The sequence below is a fragment of the Opisthocomus hoazin genome, chromosome 31 (assembly GCF_030867145.1).
Source record: "Opisthocomus hoazin isolate bOpiHoa1 chromosome 31, bOpiHoa1.hap1, whole genome shotgun sequence".
In the NCBI taxonomy this organism is placed as follows: domain Eukaryota; kingdom Metazoa; phylum Chordata; class Aves; order Opisthocomiformes; family Opisthocomidae; genus Opisthocomus; species Opisthocomus hoazin.
Window position 1 is genome coordinate 4,305,869 of NC_134444.1, and position 19,044 is coordinate 4,324,912.

General features: G+C 48.6%; 1 protein-coding gene across 1 annotated transcript; it reads right to left on the reverse strand.

Annotated features, from left to right (window-relative positions):
* Window positions 1-14,251: 14,251 nt before the first annotated feature.
* Window positions 14,252-18,310, reverse strand: LOC142365076 (olfactory receptor 14A16-like). The gene is made up of 2 exons (XM_075445521.1): window positions 18,301-18,310; window positions 14,252-15,270 (listed from the first exon to the last, which is right to left on the reverse strand). Exon 2 carries the CDS (start codon window positions 15,212-15,214, stop codon window positions 14,252-14,254), a length of 963 nt encoding a protein of 320 aa, XP_075301636.1. The 5' UTR covers window positions 15,215-15,270; window positions 18,301-18,310.
* Window positions 18,311-19,044: the final 734 nt, after the last annotated feature.

The following is a 19,044-nucleotide window of genomic DNA, read 5'->3' on the forward strand; positions in this document are numbered from 1 at the left end:
AATCGGGAAACAGATCACTTGTTTGACTTGGATGTGTGCAAAGAATCGTAGTGAAAGCTTCAACATTAGGTTATATCCCTGAGTAGAAGGGAAAATGCCCTTCCTAAAACAGAATTGAAAAGAGAGTACTCTTCCTGAAACTGAAGCTTGGGAATTTGTCTGTTAAATGTTGAATATTATCGTAAGTCCTGTCTTTGCAATATTTTGAATTTGTGCTGAAAACTTGGTGTGCCTGTGTGTGTGTGTGGTCACGACCATGAACGTGTGGTTTTATGTTACAGTGTTTGTATTTCTGTGATTTGATGGATTTATTCGGTTTCTGTGATCTGATCTGATGGATTTGTCTGGATTAAGTAACAGGTTTTGTGTCTTTCGGTTTGGAATAAGTTCTGCAGGTATTGATTATTTTCTGGTTTTGGTTTATTTTTTTGGCTTTAGACTCTTGTGTTTGGACTCTGATTTAGCAGGACTGCAAGCATTTGATGCAACAAAGGTTAGATGTGCAGATGTTTGCAGCTTTGTGCTTTTATGTACATGAATTTTAGCCTATATAGTTACTTACTCGCTAAGTGATTAATATGGATATCCAATACTAAATGTTAGGGATGTTTGTATATGTGATAAGTATATCTATAACCCAAGTGCAAATTTACTGAGCTCATATTATTGATACACTGGTATTTCGACGCCTGACGCGTTGAGATGCATCCCCTCCAATTGACAATAAGGATATGTTATGGTCAGGCGGTGCTTTGGTCCCACCATCCACACAGGAAGAATAAAATGCAAGTAAATCAATCTGCACCCATATGCTAGGTAACAGATTTACCATCAGTATGTACCATTCTCAGGTTAATTTGATTTTTCTTTATACCCAGCAGGTTATGGCATGCACTTCACATCTCTATGTCTTCAACTGGCATTTGTGTTCTTATGTCTGTTTTTTAGTATTGTAGTTTGTGTGGGCCTCTGAGAAAGTGGTAGCAAGCTGAAGGCCAAAATTATGTCAGCTCTCATCATCATCAGCATCAGCTGACCTGGCATGTAAGTTGGCTACGGATTGGACAAAAGTAAAACAGAGACCCTCGTGCAAATAGCTGCCTGATCGGGATAGAAAGGTCCCAGGAACTGATGTCCGGGTACGTGATCGTCTGCACAAAACCGTGTTCAGCTGGAACCACCTAACACTTCCGGCGTCTCGAGAATCGCCTCCTATCCTAACTCATTTTCTGTCATTACAGAATGTTGATGTACAACCTAAGGCAAAGGTGCTGGCACGGGATTTACAATCGGGAGCTTGGACAGGGCCATGGGAACTATTAATGTGGGGGCACGGGTATGCTTGTGTTTCCACAGATGTAGGACCTACATGGTTCCCAGCGAAGTACATTAAGCCGGTGTTAGTCAAGCAACAGGCAACCACAAAAGACTCTAAAGCGCCTGCTGAACCGTCAGAAGACATTTTGAGTGATAACACACTGTTTGATGGGAAGTGATTCGTTTGAGACTGTACAGAGTGGTGTATCAGGCCTCACTAGGCCGCAGGTGTCTATATGTTTAGTCTGCAGGCGCTGTTATAGATATGTTATCGCACATTGTATATTTCACAGAAGGCATTTGATTTATGTTAATGGTAATTAACACATTTATCGTACCTTAACACCCTTGTGCATTCGCTGTAAAAGAATCGATACCACAAGTAAAATCTATTCAATCCGCTGTTTTTGCTGTAACACAGACCGGTATATAAGACGGAAATGATAACGATCCTCTTAAGCTTGACTGGGTGTATGCAAGCAGTATGGGTGCCACCGCAACCGAAATGAGTGTGTGGGTCATGCTAGCTGACCTGACAAGACCAGATTCGATTTGCCTGTCCATAGCATCTCCAAGTAACCCCCTTTTCCACACTCCTTGTCGGTGTCCCTTTGGATGCATGGCCCATACCACCGGCACTGACCAGTGTGGTCCCCCCGAACAACGGCACAGTCACTGATATGTGGGACCTATGGACTGTTCAACCGCCGTTGGCCCAGTTAGAGCCTCAAGAGATAGAGTTACTTGACTCCATACCAAAGGATTTTTGTTTTATTTTTTAGCTATACAGGGAGAAATCAAACACATGTATGGAGCGTTAACACATTGAGCATATCGAAATCGATTAATCAACCACTTGCTTTAGCCCACAGAGTATTTATCATTTGCAGGGACCATGCTTAGCCATCCATCCCATCCCATATAAGGGAAGGTCCCTGCAGTCTAGGGAGATTATTGCTTTTAACACCAGATCAGATCATGATAATTGGTCACCAAAATACAAGATACTGAGGGAAGAGAGCAATTCATGCTTTTACCTCAGATTGCAAACACAATATCAAAATTTAGAATAGCGGTGAAATAATCACTGCATCATTTTTAGCCCCAAAGATTGCAGCCTTTCAGGCTCTAGTTGCCCTAATGAAACTAGGATATGGGTTAACCAAGAAGACTAATGCTACTTCTTAGGCCTTAAGTAGTTTGTTTTTAAGTGTTGATTTGATTAGACACATGACTTTACAAAATTGTGTGGCAATTAATTTTTGCTTTTAGCACAAGGACATGAGTGTGAAGATTTTGAAAGAATGTGTTGTCTGAGTTTGTGTGACCACTCAAAATTGATACATCAACAACTGAACGACGCAAAAATTTGAACATTTTAGAGGTAGGGTCAATACTGACAAACTGGCTCAGTCACCTGGGCATCAATGGGTGTTGGATCTGGTCAAACAGGGAATAGTGATGTTGATTAAGATTCTGATCATGCTATGCATTTTTAGATGTTTGATAAGTTGTGCCATAAAGGTGGTTAAGAAGACGTTTAACAGTATCTGGGTTGCTCAAAAACAAAAAGCGGGATTTGTAGGGTTTCTGGAGAAACAGGGACATATTGTGAGCAACCCAGACACTCTGAATATGGACTCGATCAGTTTGTAGTAGCACAGGTTTGCAGCAGCACAAACCTCAAAGGTTTTCTCAGGCTGGTTGTGGGAAAGCAAACCTTCCCCAGGCCGGTTGCAGGAAAACAGGCCTTTCTCAGGCCAGCTGCAGGTAAACAGTCGTTCTATGAATACTGACCAATCATAGTTTGAGTATTGATTATGTAACCGGGGTGTTTTGCTGATTGTTTTGCTGATAGGTGTTTTCATGTATGGTAACCAATCACAGCTGAGTGTTGCACTGAGTGTTTATGTATAGTAACTAATCACAGTTAAGTGCTGTCTATATAATCTAGATTCTTTACTAATAAAGTTGACTGTTATGGATCATATTGGTCGAGTCCCACATCCCGGCCGCAACAGGTGATAGGGCAGGAGTTTGCCCCTGGCATGTGCAGGTGCTTGTGTGGTCACAGGCGTCCGAGCTGGGGTGGGAGCAGGGCCTGGCTCAGACAGCGGATTGTGATGTCACTGCTGGCTGACTATCTTTTTTGGCTATGAAAGAACTTGTGTCTTTTGCAGGTTCGTCTGAGGTCACAAAGGAGTGAATGGTGTCTTGGGTATGAATGGACTCCGGGCACATGTACTTGTGATGTCACATGATCCCAGCTAGGTGACAGGGTAGGAAGCAGCACCAGGCTTGTGCTGCTTCTTTTCTTGTCACGGGTGACGGAGCAGGTGATAGGCCAGGAGCTTGCATCTGCCTTTTCCAGGTTGCTGTCATGTCACTGGTGGCTGAGGTGGTGTCAGAGCAGGAGAAAGACCCTGGCTCGTGCACGGGGTGTGTGATAGCTCTGCTACCTGCGTCTGTGCTAGGCTAGGAGTGTGCCCCTGGCTTAGAGTCATAGACCAGCTCAATTTGTACGGGACCCGTAAGGCCCATTGAGTTCCAACCCACTGCTCCTCACAGGACTACTCACCACTAAATCATATGACAAAACTTCTTTTTGAGGGAACAAATCTTCCTTTGAAGCATCCAGTCTACTGAAGGTAGAAGAACCTTAAAAAAATAAACTTTGAACCCTAGAAAGCAGAGTTTGGACTGTACAAAGAAAGGTTTGGGCCTTAATAGCAGAGGGGTTTGGGCCCTGTAAATGGGGCTTTGGAAATGAAACTGAGGCTTTGAACCCTGAAGTTAGGTTTTGAGTCCTCTGCTTTGAAACTGCTCTGGTTTTGAAAATTAGGGTTTTTCAATCTAAAAAAGGGCCTTTAGACCCCCAGCATGAGGCTTGGGACATTTAAAAAATGAGACTTTTTGCACTAAATGAGGCATTTTGATTCTACAAGGAGGCTTTGGTTCCTGAAAAGGAGCTTTGGAATCTAAACATGAGTGTTAGGTTCAGAAAAAAAGCCTTTGGACTCTATGAGAAGGCTTTGGACTCTAAAACTGAGGATTTGCACCTTCCAAATCTGACTTTCAACTTTGAAACCAATGCTTCGGGCCCTTAAGATGAATCTTGGAACCTTCAAAGATGGGTTTGGAACTTAGATAGGAGGCTTTGTACCTAAAAATGAGGCTTTGGTACCTAAAATGGTGGCTTTAATCCTGAAAGAAAAGTTTGGACTCTAAAGATGAGTCTGGAAGACAAAGCGCCATGCCTGATCCATCTCTTGGCAATGACAGACGCACAGCTGAGGATGGTGGCCCTCTTGCAGGGCTGTGCGCTGGCAGTGGTGGGGCAGAGAGCGGTGCAGAGGAGGTGCCAGGCGGCCTCACTGTCACAGCCCTTGTGGAGGCAGCGGCAGGTCTGGCCCCGTCCCAGCAGGGCGGGCAGCTTCAGGAAGGAGACGATGTGCAGGAGCTGTGGGGATGGGGGAGAGCATCAGCCCTGGGACCCCCCTGCTTTGGGGGGGAGACCCCAGCCCTGTCACACCCCCCTGTCCTCACCACCTCAGGGCAGACGCTGGATGGCAGCCACGTCCTGCCCCTCCTCACCACCCTGCAGGCTGCTGCGGGGTCGCTGGGGCTGCGGGGAGGGGATGTGAGGAGGCGATGGTGGGCGGCCCCACGGCAAGCTTCACCCCCACCCAGCCTCACCCACCCCACCACCATCCCAGCAGCCTCACCATCAGTTTCTCATTACTGGCACTCGGATGCCAGCAGTGATGGCGGTGAGAAGCCCGTGGGCCCATGGCTGCCTTCCAGTGCACAGCCACCGGATACCGACTTTCTGCATGGCTTCCATGGACACAGGCGGTTCCATAACATGAGGGTGGCTGGTGATGGGGGAAGAGGTGGTAGAAGGGGGAAGAGAAGCCCTGAGCCTGGGCCGGGGGCTGCTCGGCCTCGGGGCAGGACCCATGTGTGCCATGGATGTCGGTGCAGCCCATCTTCTTCTGACCTCAGCCTTCACCAGCACAGGTCAGGAGGGCTGTCAGTCTCCTCCCCTAAGGTGATGCTGCCTCCGATTGGTCCCCAGGTACTCAGTGTGCTGGGCTTCAGTGTCTGCTCTCCTTTTGAGGTATTGACGTCTGATTGGCTGCTTGGGCTGTCACTCTGCTGTGATTTGCAGCCTGTCCTGCCCTGATGTGATGATTGGCTGTCTGAAAGCTAACTGACCCCCAGTGCCTGCCTTCCCTGAGGTGATGTTTACTCTGATTGGCTGACCCAGATTTTTCCATCCTGCTTCTCCCATTAAATAAAAGGTCAGAGAACTTATCAATCACCCTTGGGGTGATCTCCTGCCAGGTGCGATTGGTGGAGGTGGCATGTCCCGTCCCTGCATGCTGCCCAGCTTTTTGACTCTTACCACCTTTCCTGCACACCCTGAGGCTAGATCAGCCGTTTACCTGTCAAACACCTGCCTTGCCCCTGCCTCCTCCACTGTGATTGGCTGTCCTGAGTCCATTGACTTCCCACCAACCTCTGGTCAGATGTTGCCAGGTGACCGGCTCTGCCTTTAGGGTTTGGACCCTCAGAATGGAAATGTGGGCGCTAAAAAAGGCTGTGGGTGATAAAAGGCAGGTTTGAACCCTAAAAATGGAGATTTCAGCCCTAAAATGGGGCTTTGGGCACTAAAATGATGGGCTAGATGCTACAAAACTCCCCTTGGACCCCGCAAAGGAGGGGCACCTCTCGTGTCCTCTGTGCCCCCCTGTAAGGCTCCAGGCCGGAGTGAACAATTGTCACAGACAACCGCCTTGAGAAACCGAGACAGAGACGCTCGAACTGAGCAAACTCCTAAGCCAGGCATCGGGCTTTGGGAATGTCCTCATTTCGGTGAGGGACTGGGGCAGACAGGGGTAATGCTGTGGAGGCCAGGTGCCAGCTCACGCAGCCCAGCTCTCTCGTTCTGAGAGACAAGGGAGTTACGCCCTTGTGCAAGGCAGGGACCAGCCGTGCAGACAGGGACTGTGAGACCACCAAGCCCCCTGCGCCCACCCTCTCATTTAGAGGAAGCCAAAGTGTTGGAGATTAATTGTTGAATAGCAGCCAGTGCTCCTGATAAGGAACATCTCATGGCTGCAGTGCTGCTTAATCAAGGAAACGTCCTGTCAGAAGAACAAACATTTGGTACCTTTCACCAAGGATGTGCTGGAGGCACTGGACTTTGAGAAAGATGGTTAATTGGGGTGTTTTATGTATGTTGCAAACTTGGCAGGAGAATTGAGAGTTCATGTATCCTTAGTCTGAACTGCCCTCATTACAATACTAGAAATCACACCCCCTGAGCCGGAGACCCCTGTCCCAAGCAAAGACCCTTCCTCACTCAGCATGCCTAGTGAGTTTCAGGAGGACTGACATTAAACCAAAGCGAGGAGGAAACTAACCTATCCTGGTTAGAAGCGTAGGGCTACTGGGCGGCACTAACATTTTTAACTGTATAAATATGAGATGTGATTGTAGGCAGGTGTGCACCTGCCACCAGAGGACCCTGACTACCAGCAACGACCATGGGTGGATCCAAGGGGGGTGATACCTTTTCTCTTATCTTTCCATTTGTTTTCCTTTCTTTCTCTATCTCTGAATTTCTAGGCACATAAGGTTACCATTGTTGTAAGATTGTCAATCCGCTATACTTCATAGTTTTGTGAAATCGGACATTATGTTGTTGTAAGTTTTGCCAAGTCAATATCTGTTCTAACCCCACTGCGCTAAAAGCAATGTTACGAAGTTGCAAAGTTACCATCTTCTGTAATCCCACTGAATTCCAACTAGAGCTTTGTTTTTCATTCAAGCCTCTTCAGTCATTGTTGTGACTGCTGGATACTGCACAGAGAATCGAAAAAAGATCACCTCTCCCCTCCCCCAATAAGTGAGACCAGATATCCCCAGAAATGGAACTTTAGACGTGAATACAGGGCTTTGGGTATCTGAACAGACACTTTGAGTTGTAAAAGAGGGCTTTGGACCCTCCAAAGCAGAGTTTGGAGCTTCCAAAAAAAGGTTTGGGCCTTAAGAATGGGGGTTTGTGCCTTAGAAATGGGGCTTTGGAAATGAGACTGAGGCTTTGAACTCTTAATGAGGAGTCTGGATTAAAGAAAAAAGGATTTTGTCCATGAAAAGCAGGCTCTGGAAGCTAAAAATGAGGGTTGGTGACTGAAAATGAAAGTTTGGACCCTATAAAAAAGGCTTTGGACTCTAAACCTGAGGCTTTGCACATTCCAAATCAGACTTTGGACCCTAAAAATGATGCTTTGGACCATTCAGATGAGTCTCTAAACCCTAACAGTGTGTCTTGGCACTTAGAAATGAGGGCTTGGACACTAAAGATGATACTTTTGGATGAGAATATGAGTCTCTAGGCCCTCAAAGGGGGGTTTGGGTTACAAAAATGAGGGTCTGGACACTCAAGTTGGTAGCTTTAGAACTTGAAATGAGGCTTTTTTCCTCAATACTGACTGTCTAGAGCCTCAGAATGAAACTGTGGGCCCTAAAACAAAGCTATGGGTGATAAAATAAAGGATTGTTCTCTGAAAAGGAGGGTTTTGGCCCTCCAAATGAGTCTTTGAGGACTGGAAAGCGCTCAAAGAATTCTAGGAAATGGGGCTATATCAGTCTGGCAGCTAGTCACTGCTGCGTTTCCCCTAGGCACGATTCTACAGCCACTGCTCTTTCCTGTTTTTCTCAATGATCTCATTGCTGGAATTGAACATCAATGAGGGAAGTTTTCTGATGACACTGAACTCAGAGGATCTTGCACTCCCTTGATGGTAGAAAAGCCTTTCAGAGAGATCTGCAGAGACTAAAGAACTGGGCAATCACCAACCACATTAAATTTAACCAGATCATGCACCAGATATCACAGCAATCTGCAGAAGCCAGCCACATGCTCCTGCCCTAGGAGCTGCAGGGACACCTCTGATATCACAAACACCTGCAAAAGCCAAGTGTCTTTTCCTAGGCAAAAGGATGCTCAGCCAGCAGTGACATCACAATCAGCTGTCCAAGCCAGGTCCTGCTCTAACCCCAGCTCAGGTGTCTATAACCACACAAGCACCTGCACATGCCAGGGGCACACTCCTGCCCTATCACCTACTCTGTCAACTAGGATATCACAAGCACCGTCACATGCTGGGGTGCTGCTTGGCACGTATTGCCCACTCGGTCAACAATGACCTTCCAGGAAACAGAGAAATCAGGGGTGTGCTTCTGTCCCATCACCTCATCAGCCATCAGGGACATCCCAAGCAGCTGCACAAGCCAGGGGCCTGAATCTTGCCTGTCACCTCCCATGTCACCTTCCTCGTCAGCCACCCACGACATCACCAAAAGCTGCAGAAGACAGGGGCATGCTCCTGCCCTCATGGCTGCAGAGACACGAGTAACATCACAATGGTATCAACGGACGACTGAAAAAGTCAGGTGTCTATTCCTACCTTAACAGCTGCTGAGCAACTGATGACATGACAAGCACCTGCACAAGCCAGCTCCTACTCCCACCCTGCCACATCCTTAGCCACCTATGACATCACAAGCACCTGCACAAGCCAGGAGCTTGCTCCTGCCATAGCAACTCCTCCGGCACTTGGCACACCAGAAGCAACTGTGCAGCGGAGGTTCCTAAAAATGTAGCTTTGGAGCCTAAAAAGAGGCTTTCTGACTTAAAAATGAGCATTTGGACCCTTCATATGAAACTATGGACCCTAGAAAAAGGCTGTGGGTGATAAAAGGCGGGTTTGCACATTGATAACAAAGATTGAAGACCGAAGAAACGAGCTTTGGGCACTTAAAAAGACAGGCTAGATGCTATGTGTCTTTGTCAACGATCTGGATGAGGGGATTGAGTGCTTCCTCAGTAAGTTTTCAGATGACACTGAGTTGGGTGGGAGTGTCACTCTGCTCAGGGAGAAGGAAGGTTCTGCAGAGGGATCTGGACAGACTGGATCAATGGGTCGCGGTCAACTGTATGAGGTTCAACAAGGCCCAGTGCCATGCCCTCCCCATGGGTCACAACAACCTCATGCAATGCTACGGGCTTGGGGAGGAGTGGCTGGAAAGCCGCCCAGTAGAAAAGGACCTTGGGGTGTTTGTTTAACAGCCGGCTGAACATGAGCCAGCAGTGTGCCCAGGTGGCCAAGAAGGCCAATGTCATCCTGGCTTGGATCAGGAATGGTGTGGCCAGCAGGGGCAGGGAAGTGATTCTGCCCCTGCACTCAGAGCTGATGAGGCCGCACCTCGATTCCTGTGTTTCAGTTTTGGGCCCCTCACTACAAGAAGGGCACTGAGGTGCTGGAGCGTGTCCACAGAAGAGCAACCCTCGAGGCAGGTGAAGGGTCTAGAGCACAAGTCTTATGAGGATCGACTGAGGGAACTGGGGCTGTTTAGTGCGGAGAAGAGGAGGCTGAGGGGAGACCTTATCGCTCTCTACATCTACCTGCAAGAAGGTTATAGTGAGGCAGGTGTTGGTCTCTTCTCCCAAGTAACTAGCGATAGGAGAAGAGGAAATGGTCTCAAGATATGTCAGGACAGGTTTATACTAAATATTAGGAAAAATTTCTTTGCTGAAAGAGTGGCCAGGCATCGGAACAGGCTGCTTGGGGAAGTAGCGGAGTCCCCATCCCTGGAGGTGTTCAGAAAATGTGTAGATGTGGTAGTCAGGGATATGGTTTAGCAGGCATGGTGGTGATTCATTGACGGTTGGACTTGATGATCTTCGAGGTCTTTTCCAACCTTCAAGATTCTATGAATCTATGATTCGACTGCCCCAGTGGTGGAAACACATTCCCTCCATTTGCCATGGACTAATCCATACTGAACTGGAAAAGGGTGAAGCTCCAGAACATCTACAGTACATTGATGACATCATTGTATGGGGTGACACAGCAGAAGAAGTTTTTGAGAAAGGGGAGAAAATACTTCAGATCCTTCTGAACGCCGGTTTTGCCATCAAATGAAGTGAAGTCAAGGGACCTGCATAGGACATCCCATTTTTAGGAATAAAATGGCAAGATGGGCATCGTCAGATCCCAATGGATATCATCAACAAAAGAGCAGCTATGTCTCCACCAACAAGCAAAAAGCAAACACAAGCTTTCTTATGCATTGTGGGTTTCTGGAGGATGCATATCCCAAACTACATTGCAACTGTAGGCACTCTCTAGGAAGTGAACCAGAAGAAGAATGATTTTGAATGGGGCCCCGAGCCGCAACAAGCCTTTGAACAAATTAAACAAGAAATATTTCATTCAGTAGCAGTAGGGCCGGTCCAGGCAGGACAAGATGTTAGAAATGTGCGCTACACCACAGCCAGCGAGAGTGGCCCGACCTGGAGTCTCTGGCAGAAAGCACCAGGGCAGACACGAGGTCAGCCCCTGGAGTTTTGGAGTCAGGGATTCAGAGGAGCCAAGGCCCGCTATACTCCAGCTGAGAAAGAGATGAAGCACAGCTCCTCTTGGCACCCTGACTGTTGATTCTGAGCTGGATGTTAAAAGGCAAGGTCCCCTCTACACACCATGCCACTGATGCCATGTGGAGTAGGTGGGTCGCACTGATACCACAGCAGACATGAACACGAAAATACAGTCATCCACAGCAGGTGGATCAGGCTGCCAAGACTGAAGTGTCTCAGGTGGATTTGGATTGGCAAAAGAAATCTGAATTATGTATAGCTTCGTGGGCACATGACGCCTCAGGCCACCAAGGAAGAGACATGAAATAAAGATGGGCTCGTGACCGAGGGGTGGACTTAACCATGGACACCATCGCACAGGTTATCCATGAATGTGAAACACGCACTGCAATCAAGCAAGCCAAGCGGGAAAAGCCTCAGTGGTATGGAGGACGATGGCTAAAATATAAATATGGGGAGACTTGGCAGATTGACTACATTACAGTGCCACAAACCCACCAAGGTAAGTGCTATGTGCTCACGTTAATTGAAGCACTATCAGATGGCTGGAAACTTATCCTGTGTCCCATGCACCGCCCCTGTCCTGGGCAAGTCTTATGGAGACATGGCACTCCCGAAAGAATTGAATCAGACAACAGGACTCATTTCTGAGACAAATTCATGGACACCTGGGCCAAAGAGCATGGCTTTGAGTGGGTGCATCACATCGCCTATCATGCACCAGTGTTGGGGTCGATGTAGTTTGAGAGTTACCATGCCTAGGCTGCTTAAGCAAAACAGTTCACATAACTGGACAGGCCGCTGGAAAGGACAGCTAAGAATAACAATTGAGAAAGTTCTGAGAGTGCACATGATGTGGGTTAGCAAAAACAAGATGTGTTCAAGGACGTGCAGGCAGTCTGTTGCTATTGGCGTTAGTGCATAGTTACCAATCATAAGGGAATGTGGGGCGTGTGAACAGCGTGTGATTTATGTCTGTAGCCTTATCTGAATAAGCGTGATCACCTGTGCAGGTAGGAAAAATGTATATAACCACGCAAGCAGACCAATAAATCGGAATTGTCTGTGCATTGTATCAATGTGTAAGAGTCCTTCGTGTCCCTGCATGGATGCTGAAACTCGGCACACCAGTCTCTGGGAAAATCAAACACTACACTGGACTGTTAAAAACTGCTCTGAAAGCGACAGGGAATCGGACCTTCAAACATTGGGACATTCATTTAGCAAAAGCCACCTGGTTAGTTAACACCAGAGGAGCAACCAGGTCAACCTAATGCCCTTGTGAAAAGAAAGGGAAAGATGGGAACTATAGGCATGTTATGAAAGGAAAGAGCAGGAATGTCACGGTGTCACTGCAGGAAAGCTGCAGACATGGAGCAGAATCATAGAAGTGATCCAGGATGCTGGGGTCACCGAGCTGTAACTGGGATGAGAATGAGGTGATAACTGTAGGTGACAGAAATCCCCCTGGCCAAGGTTCGGCCGCCTTCTAGAGAGAGATCTGCCAGTTCCTGACTCTTACAAAGAGAAGTGGGTGGCACACAGCCCAGTATTAATTGTTGGAAATGGCCACCAGCAAGAAACACTCAGCGCAGGCAAAATGTGCAGACAACAGTGCAAACACCACTGTGATCAGAGGTGATGCTGTCCCCAGTCAGGAAGCTGACCAGCAGCCAGGAAAGTGTGCTGGACCTACAACAGGTCTCCAGGGGGGACAAATTCCCCAAGCAGATGCTCCCAGGGTTGTACGAAAACTGGTTTGCAACCAGGCACAAAATAGTGCAGGTGTTCCCAACCACTGTCCTGCGGCAGGTCAGGAGAAAGAGGACAAAGAGCTTTCTCGAATGGTGAGGAACATTCCCCGTTCACAGCTGCTGAAAGTCTGCTGATGATATCCGAGTGTCCCATTCCCCTTCCTCCTTCTAGTGATAACGTCCCTCTTGTCCTCTCTCTCCTGGTAGGACACCTATGAGGAAGAACTTTTGTTTGTTTCTCAGTTGTCTAAAGAACTTGAAAAGGAATTTCAGAAAGAAGGTGTGTGTGCCTCTGAGTATATTCCTATTTCCTAAATGTGCTCTGTGCTTTCTGAAAGGTGAAAATGCCCTCTGCTAGAGGGCAATGCTGCTCACACTTGCGGAACCCTTCTGACTGCACAGGTGAAATGCTCCACAGCACACAGAGACTTTCACAGCAAAGCTGTCCAAGGCAGGCAAGATGAATGCCAGTGGGATAGTGGGCTTCTTCCTGGAGTCACAGACAGAAATGTCAGGGCTCTGCCAAGGCACACACACACACAGAGGCAGTGCATTGCAGGAGGCATGGTGTCTCACTCGTGTGAGATGCCCCATGGCAGGAGGAATGGACACAGGGACCTCTGTTCAAGGAAGCACATTCCAGTGCTGAATTCAGGTGGTTTCCCATGGGATGTTACTCTCACCGTGAAGCGACCTCGAGACAGTGTCTGTCCCACAAGCCTTTGTGGGACTGGCAGGAATAGCTGATGACATTTGTGCTCACTGGGGTTCATCCCACCACCCGCCCACGATGGGCATGCTTACATCTCATATGTACAGTGCAAAGATGGCCTTCTGAGCCAATCATTTGGTGTCCCTCAATGGAAGGATCAAGAACCTCTCAGAGCCGGAGTAAGAGGTCAGTGCTGGAAATGGTGGTTGTTATTGACTGGGCTGTGATGATTGCCATGGGGAACGTCCCTGGCATGTTCAGCGTGCATGGCCACAGAACAGGCCCTGCTGTCCTGGACCTTCTTGTCTCTCCCAGGAGCCTGGCAGTGCGAGGACACTTCTTGTTCACTCCACCCTGCACACTCACACACTTAGAATGTTCAGTGTTTTTTTTTCTTTCCTTGACATTTTCTTGAATATATACTTGAGAGAACACTTTGGAAGAAGACCTAAGCCTTCAGATACTGCCTGAGGAGATCCCTGTGTATGATGGAAATGCTGTTATGGAGGCCAGACTTGTCACAGAAGTGTCCATTATCTGTCCCTGCCTGTGTTCACAGGACTGCCACACCGCAGGACAGTAACCAAGTTGCAAGAGCACTTAGGACTTACACCAACACAAGAGCTAAGAAGGAGAGAATGGAAGTGGGAAGAGAGCAGTTTTGGAAAGACTAAGCACAGTGCTGCCCTGCCAGGACTCTTCTCGCCCCTCCCTCTGCACATGTGCACTGCCCCTGCAGCTCCAGGGAAAGTCTCAAAGGAAGGATCTCAGGCAAAAAAGTCTCTGGAAGGTCTTTTATATTGTTTAAACACATAGAGAGCATGGCTTCTCATTTACATGGTCTGTGGGTCACACAGAAGCTGGATACATACATAACTGGAAATGGCACAAATAACGGCATTAATTGATGGAAAATAATACATAAAGTAAAACATAGAGGGAAAAAAAAAAAAAAAACGTCCCCCAAAATCCCGAAATAAAACTACAGAAGATGGGCTGGGCCTGTAACGACTTACATTATGAGTGATTTGCAGATGATAAACAGTTTAATGCTATAGAAAACCATGCAGTCATGGATTTCCAGACTGCATTCTTGAGATCCTGGTTCCTCATGCTGTAGATGAGGGGATTCACCGCTGGAGGCACCACCGAGTACAGAAATGACACCACCAGATCCAGAGATGGGGAGGAGATAGATGGGGACTTCAGATAGGCAAAGAATGAGGTGCTGATAACCAGGGAGAGCACGGCCAGGTGAGGGAGGCAGGTGGAAAAGGCTTTGTGCCGCCCCTGCTCTGAGGGGATTCTCAGCACAGCCCTGAAGATCTGCACATAGGACACCACAATGAGAACAAAACAGCCAAAAGCTAAACAGATGCTAGCTACAGTAAGCCAGACTTCCCTGAGGTAGGCGTTTGAGCAGGAGAGCTTGAGGATCTGAGGGATTTCACAGAAGAAATGGGCCACAGCATTGCCATGGCAGAGTGGGAGTGAAAATGTGTTGGCAGTGTGCAGCAGAGCATTGAGAAACCCACTGCCCCAGGCGACCACTGCCATGTGAACACAAGCTCTACTGCCCAGGAGGGTCCCGTAGTGCAGGGGTTTGCAGATGGCAACATAGCGGTCATAGGCCATGACGGTGAGAAGATAAAACTCTGCTGCAGCACAGAAAAAGAAAAGCAAGACCTGGGCAGCACACCCCGTGTAGGAGATGGCCCTGGTGTCCCAGAGGCAACTGGCCATGGCTTTGGGGACAGTGGTGGAGATGGAGCCCAGGTCGAGGAGGGAGAGGTTGAGAAGGAAGAAGTACATGGGGGTGTGGAGGTGGTGGTCACAGGCTATGGCAGTGATGATGAGGCCATTGCCCAGGAGGGCAGCCAGGTAGATGCCCAGGAAGAGCCAGAAGGTCAAGAGCTGCAGCTCCCGTGTGTCTGCGAATGCCAGCAGGAGGAACTGTGTGATGCAGCTGCTGTTGGACATTTGCTACCTCTGGTCATTAGTTCCTGTTCAAGGAGGAAGAGGCAGTGACAAGTTAGGGTAGATGTCTCAGAGTAAAATCTATTCCAGTTCTTATGGACCCTCCCCCAGATCACCTCTCCTCTTTCAGAAAGAACTTTGGCTGTGAATTCTGATGAGTGCTGGCTGAGGATGACTCAGGAAGCTGAGGGCTTTTCTGTGGGTTCTGGGGGAATCAGTTCTACCATAACACAGTGGATTCATAGCAACTGTGAGTGGTGTTAAATAAACTCAACCTGTAATATTTAAGAACTTTTAAGCCCTGAGCTGCAGAGAAGAGCAGCGGGGATTTTATTTTAGTTATTTTGTCCTAGTTGTCCCACCGCAGTGCGTAGTATTTTAAATGCAGAAATGCTTGTCATTTTTGTTTGACTTCAAGATGAACCCTGTGAGTCCTCTGAAGCAAAGGGACTATCCCTTCGTGCAGAATGAGGACAGCCAGTCTGTCCATCGGCCCTGGTCTCAGCTGCCCTGGGCTGTCTCCTCTTTGAGCTGGAAGGTAAATGCACCCAGAGGTTCACCTGAGAAGAAAGTGGACAATGCTGAGAGCAGGTGAGTCCAGGAAAAATCCTAATGATCCCGTGTCCTGAATGGAGAGTTGCCTCCCTGAGCCCTGCAAACAGCATTGCCCAGAGCTCCCACCTTAGCTGGGAACAAAGGCAGCATGCAGAGGAGGGGAGAAATGGAGAATTCCTCAATCCACCTGTTAATGGAGGCAGCACAGGCACAAACAGATGAGTGCTCAGGAATTTTCCCTCACCCCTGGTGAGACGCATCCACAGGTCCTGAGGGAACTTGTGGATGAGGTTTCCAAACCACTCTCCATCATATTTGACAAGTTGTGGTGGTCTGGGGAGGTCCCCACCAACTGGAGAAGGGGCATCATCACTCCCATTTTTAGATGGAAATACCTTTATTTCCCCCGGAAGATCGGGGTAACTCTAGGCCAGTCAGCTTCACCTCTGTGCCTGGCAAGATGACAGGGAGGTGACTGGGGACTGCCAACATGGCTTCACCAAGGACAAATCATGCCTGATCAACTTGGTAGCCTTCTATGATGTGGTTACAGCATTGATGGACAAAGGACAGGCAACCGACGTCATCGACCTGGACTTCTGCAAGGCACTCGACACTGTCCTGCATGATGTCCTTGTCTCTAATTTCAAAGGACATGGATTTGACAGATGGACATCTCACTGGATAAGGAACTGACTCGATGAACAGGTGGAGACCAGTGACGAGTGGTGTGCCTCAGGGGTCGGTACTGCGGCCAGTGCTGTTCAATATCTTTGTCGGCGACATGGACAGTGGGACTGAGTGCTCCCTCAGCAAGTTTGCCAACGACACCAAGCTGTGTGGTGTGGTTGACATGCTGGAGGGAAGGGATGTCAGCCAGAGGGACCTTGAAAGGATGGAGAGGTAGACTTGCGTGAAATGCACGAAGTTCATCAAGGCCAAGTGCAAGGTCCTGCACGTGGGTCGGGGTAATCCCAAACACAAGTACAGGCTGGGTGGACAGTGGCTTGAGAGCAGCCCTGAGGAGAAGGACTTTGAGGTACAGGTGGATGAGAAGCTCAACACGAGCTGGCAATGTGCGCCGGCAGCCCAGAAAACCAACCGTATCCTGGGCTGCATCGAGAAGTGCGGCCAGTAGCTCAAGGGATGTGATTCTGCCCCTCTACTCTGCTCTCGTGAGACCTCACCTGGAGTCCTGCGTCCAGCTCTGGAGCCCCCAACATAGGCAGGGCATGGATGTGTTGTACAAGTCCAGAGGAGGGCCACAAAAATGATCAGAGGGCTGGAGTACCTCTACTATGAGGACAGGCTGAGGGAGTTGGGGCTGTTCAGCCTGAAGAAGAGAAGGCTCGGGGGTGACCTTAGAGCAACAGCCAGTGCCTGAAGGGGGCCTACAGGAAGGATGAAGAGGAACTTTTCACAAGGATGTGTAGTGATACGACAATGGGGAACAGCTCTAAACTAAAAGAAGGCAGATTTGGGCAGATTTAGATTGGATATTAGTAAGAAATTCTTCACCATGAAGGTGGTGAAACACTGGCACAGGTTGCCCAGAGAAGCTGTGGCTGCCCCCTCCCTGGCAGTGCTCAAGGCCAGGTTGGATGGAGCTCTGAGCAACCTGGTCTAGTGGAAGGTGTCCTTACTCATTTTAGTGGGGTCGGAACTAAGTGATCTCTAAGGTGCCTTCCAATCTTTATGGTTCTATGATTCTATGATTCTGTGATCAGCAGTCCCTCTGCCAAGGAGGTAATTCACACTATGACTCAGCAGAGATAAAGAAGAGAAAGAAATAATTTGTGCAACAATTTCCAGATAGGAGATGCTTCTGGAGTCCCAGAGTGTGCTGGCCATGGATTTGGGGAGAGTGGTGGAGACGAAGCCCAGGTCGAGGAGGGAGAGGTTAAGAGGAGGAAGTACATGGGGGTGTGGAAGCGGTGGCTGCATGCTACAACAGTGATGATGAGGGCAGTTCCCAGCAAGGCAGCTAGATAGATGCCCAGGAAGAGCCAGAAATGCAAGAGCTGCAGCCCCTGTGTGTTTGTGAATACCAGGAGGAGGAACTCAGTGATGGAGTTGTCATTAGATAATGTCTGTGTGCATGGGGAACTTCCAAGGAGGAAAAGACAGTGCATAATTAGAGGAAATTTCTCTCTGAAAAATCAAAGCCATTTCTCATACACCCTCCTCTGCTTCACACATCTCTCTTTCCTTTTGTAGACCTTCAATTCAAAGACATCAGCCCTGGTTGGTGGTGGCTCAATGTGCCTTGAGGGGCAGGGCTGCTGCCTGCCAAGCAGTCAGCACTGTGTTTATAGACCTGGTGTTCGACTTCTGCAGACTAAACTGCACCGAACATAAGATGTCTTGCCAGCCTCTGCTCTTTCAGTGCTGAATGACCAGGATGACAGAAGGCAGTTTGAGAGCCTTGGCATCTCTTAAAGCTCCCCCTATCTCAGCTGAGGAGTGTTCTTGGATGTCAGAACCCCGCAGCATTTCTGCAGCACTCAGGGAGAGCACGCTGAGTCCTGCAAGGCAAGGTAATTGCCTGGGGCTTAGTGCAGGGAGAGGGGAGCTTGCCTGTCCCACTCTCTTTCTCCCTGTTGTCCTGGGCTGGCACCGTTCTCAGAAGGAGGGTGATCACACTCCCATGTTACGCTGAAAAAACACCAGACATTGTTGAGAGCAGAGGGATCCAGTGCAGACCACAAAATATCTCTCTATAGGTCTCAACAGCCCACTTTGTAGCCAATGAAACACACGTGGCTCCTTTAACCAGCATTTCCTCAGTTGTAGAGGCTTTGCAGTCTACAGGGCTTTAAGATAAACCAGAGGTGCCACGGAACAGGTTTGCATCCTGCAGGGCAGCTCACAGCTCTAGGGGATACCCAAGTGTCCTAGTGATGGCATCTCAGTAATGGTCAGCTCATATCCCAGCCCCACAGACTGTATTGACCAGATCTCCACAAGTGCGACAAAAACTGAGACACTTTGTGTTCCCATGGACACACCTGCATAAAGGACCCACAAGATCAGTGTGCGATTCTGCAGCTGAAACTCCAACCCCCAGAGAGCCTGACAGCAGGAACAGCAAAATCACAACAATAACACAGACAAGGGGAGAAACAAGGAAAATTACAGTGAGTATCTGGCTCAGAGAGGCAAGGGCAGAGGCAGTAGGCACTGAGGACAGCGTTCCCCTGACCCAGCTGTGCACGCCACCTCCCAGACCCCAACATTGCCGGGCAGCTGCTCTCAGCCCCTGTGCTCTGCAGAGGGAA

Excerpts from the sequence above, each read along its gene's own strand:
- LOC142365076 (XM_075445521.1), bottom strand. The coding sequence starts at position 15,214 with ATGTCCAACAGCAGCTGCATCACACAGTTCCTCCTGCTGGCATTCGCA.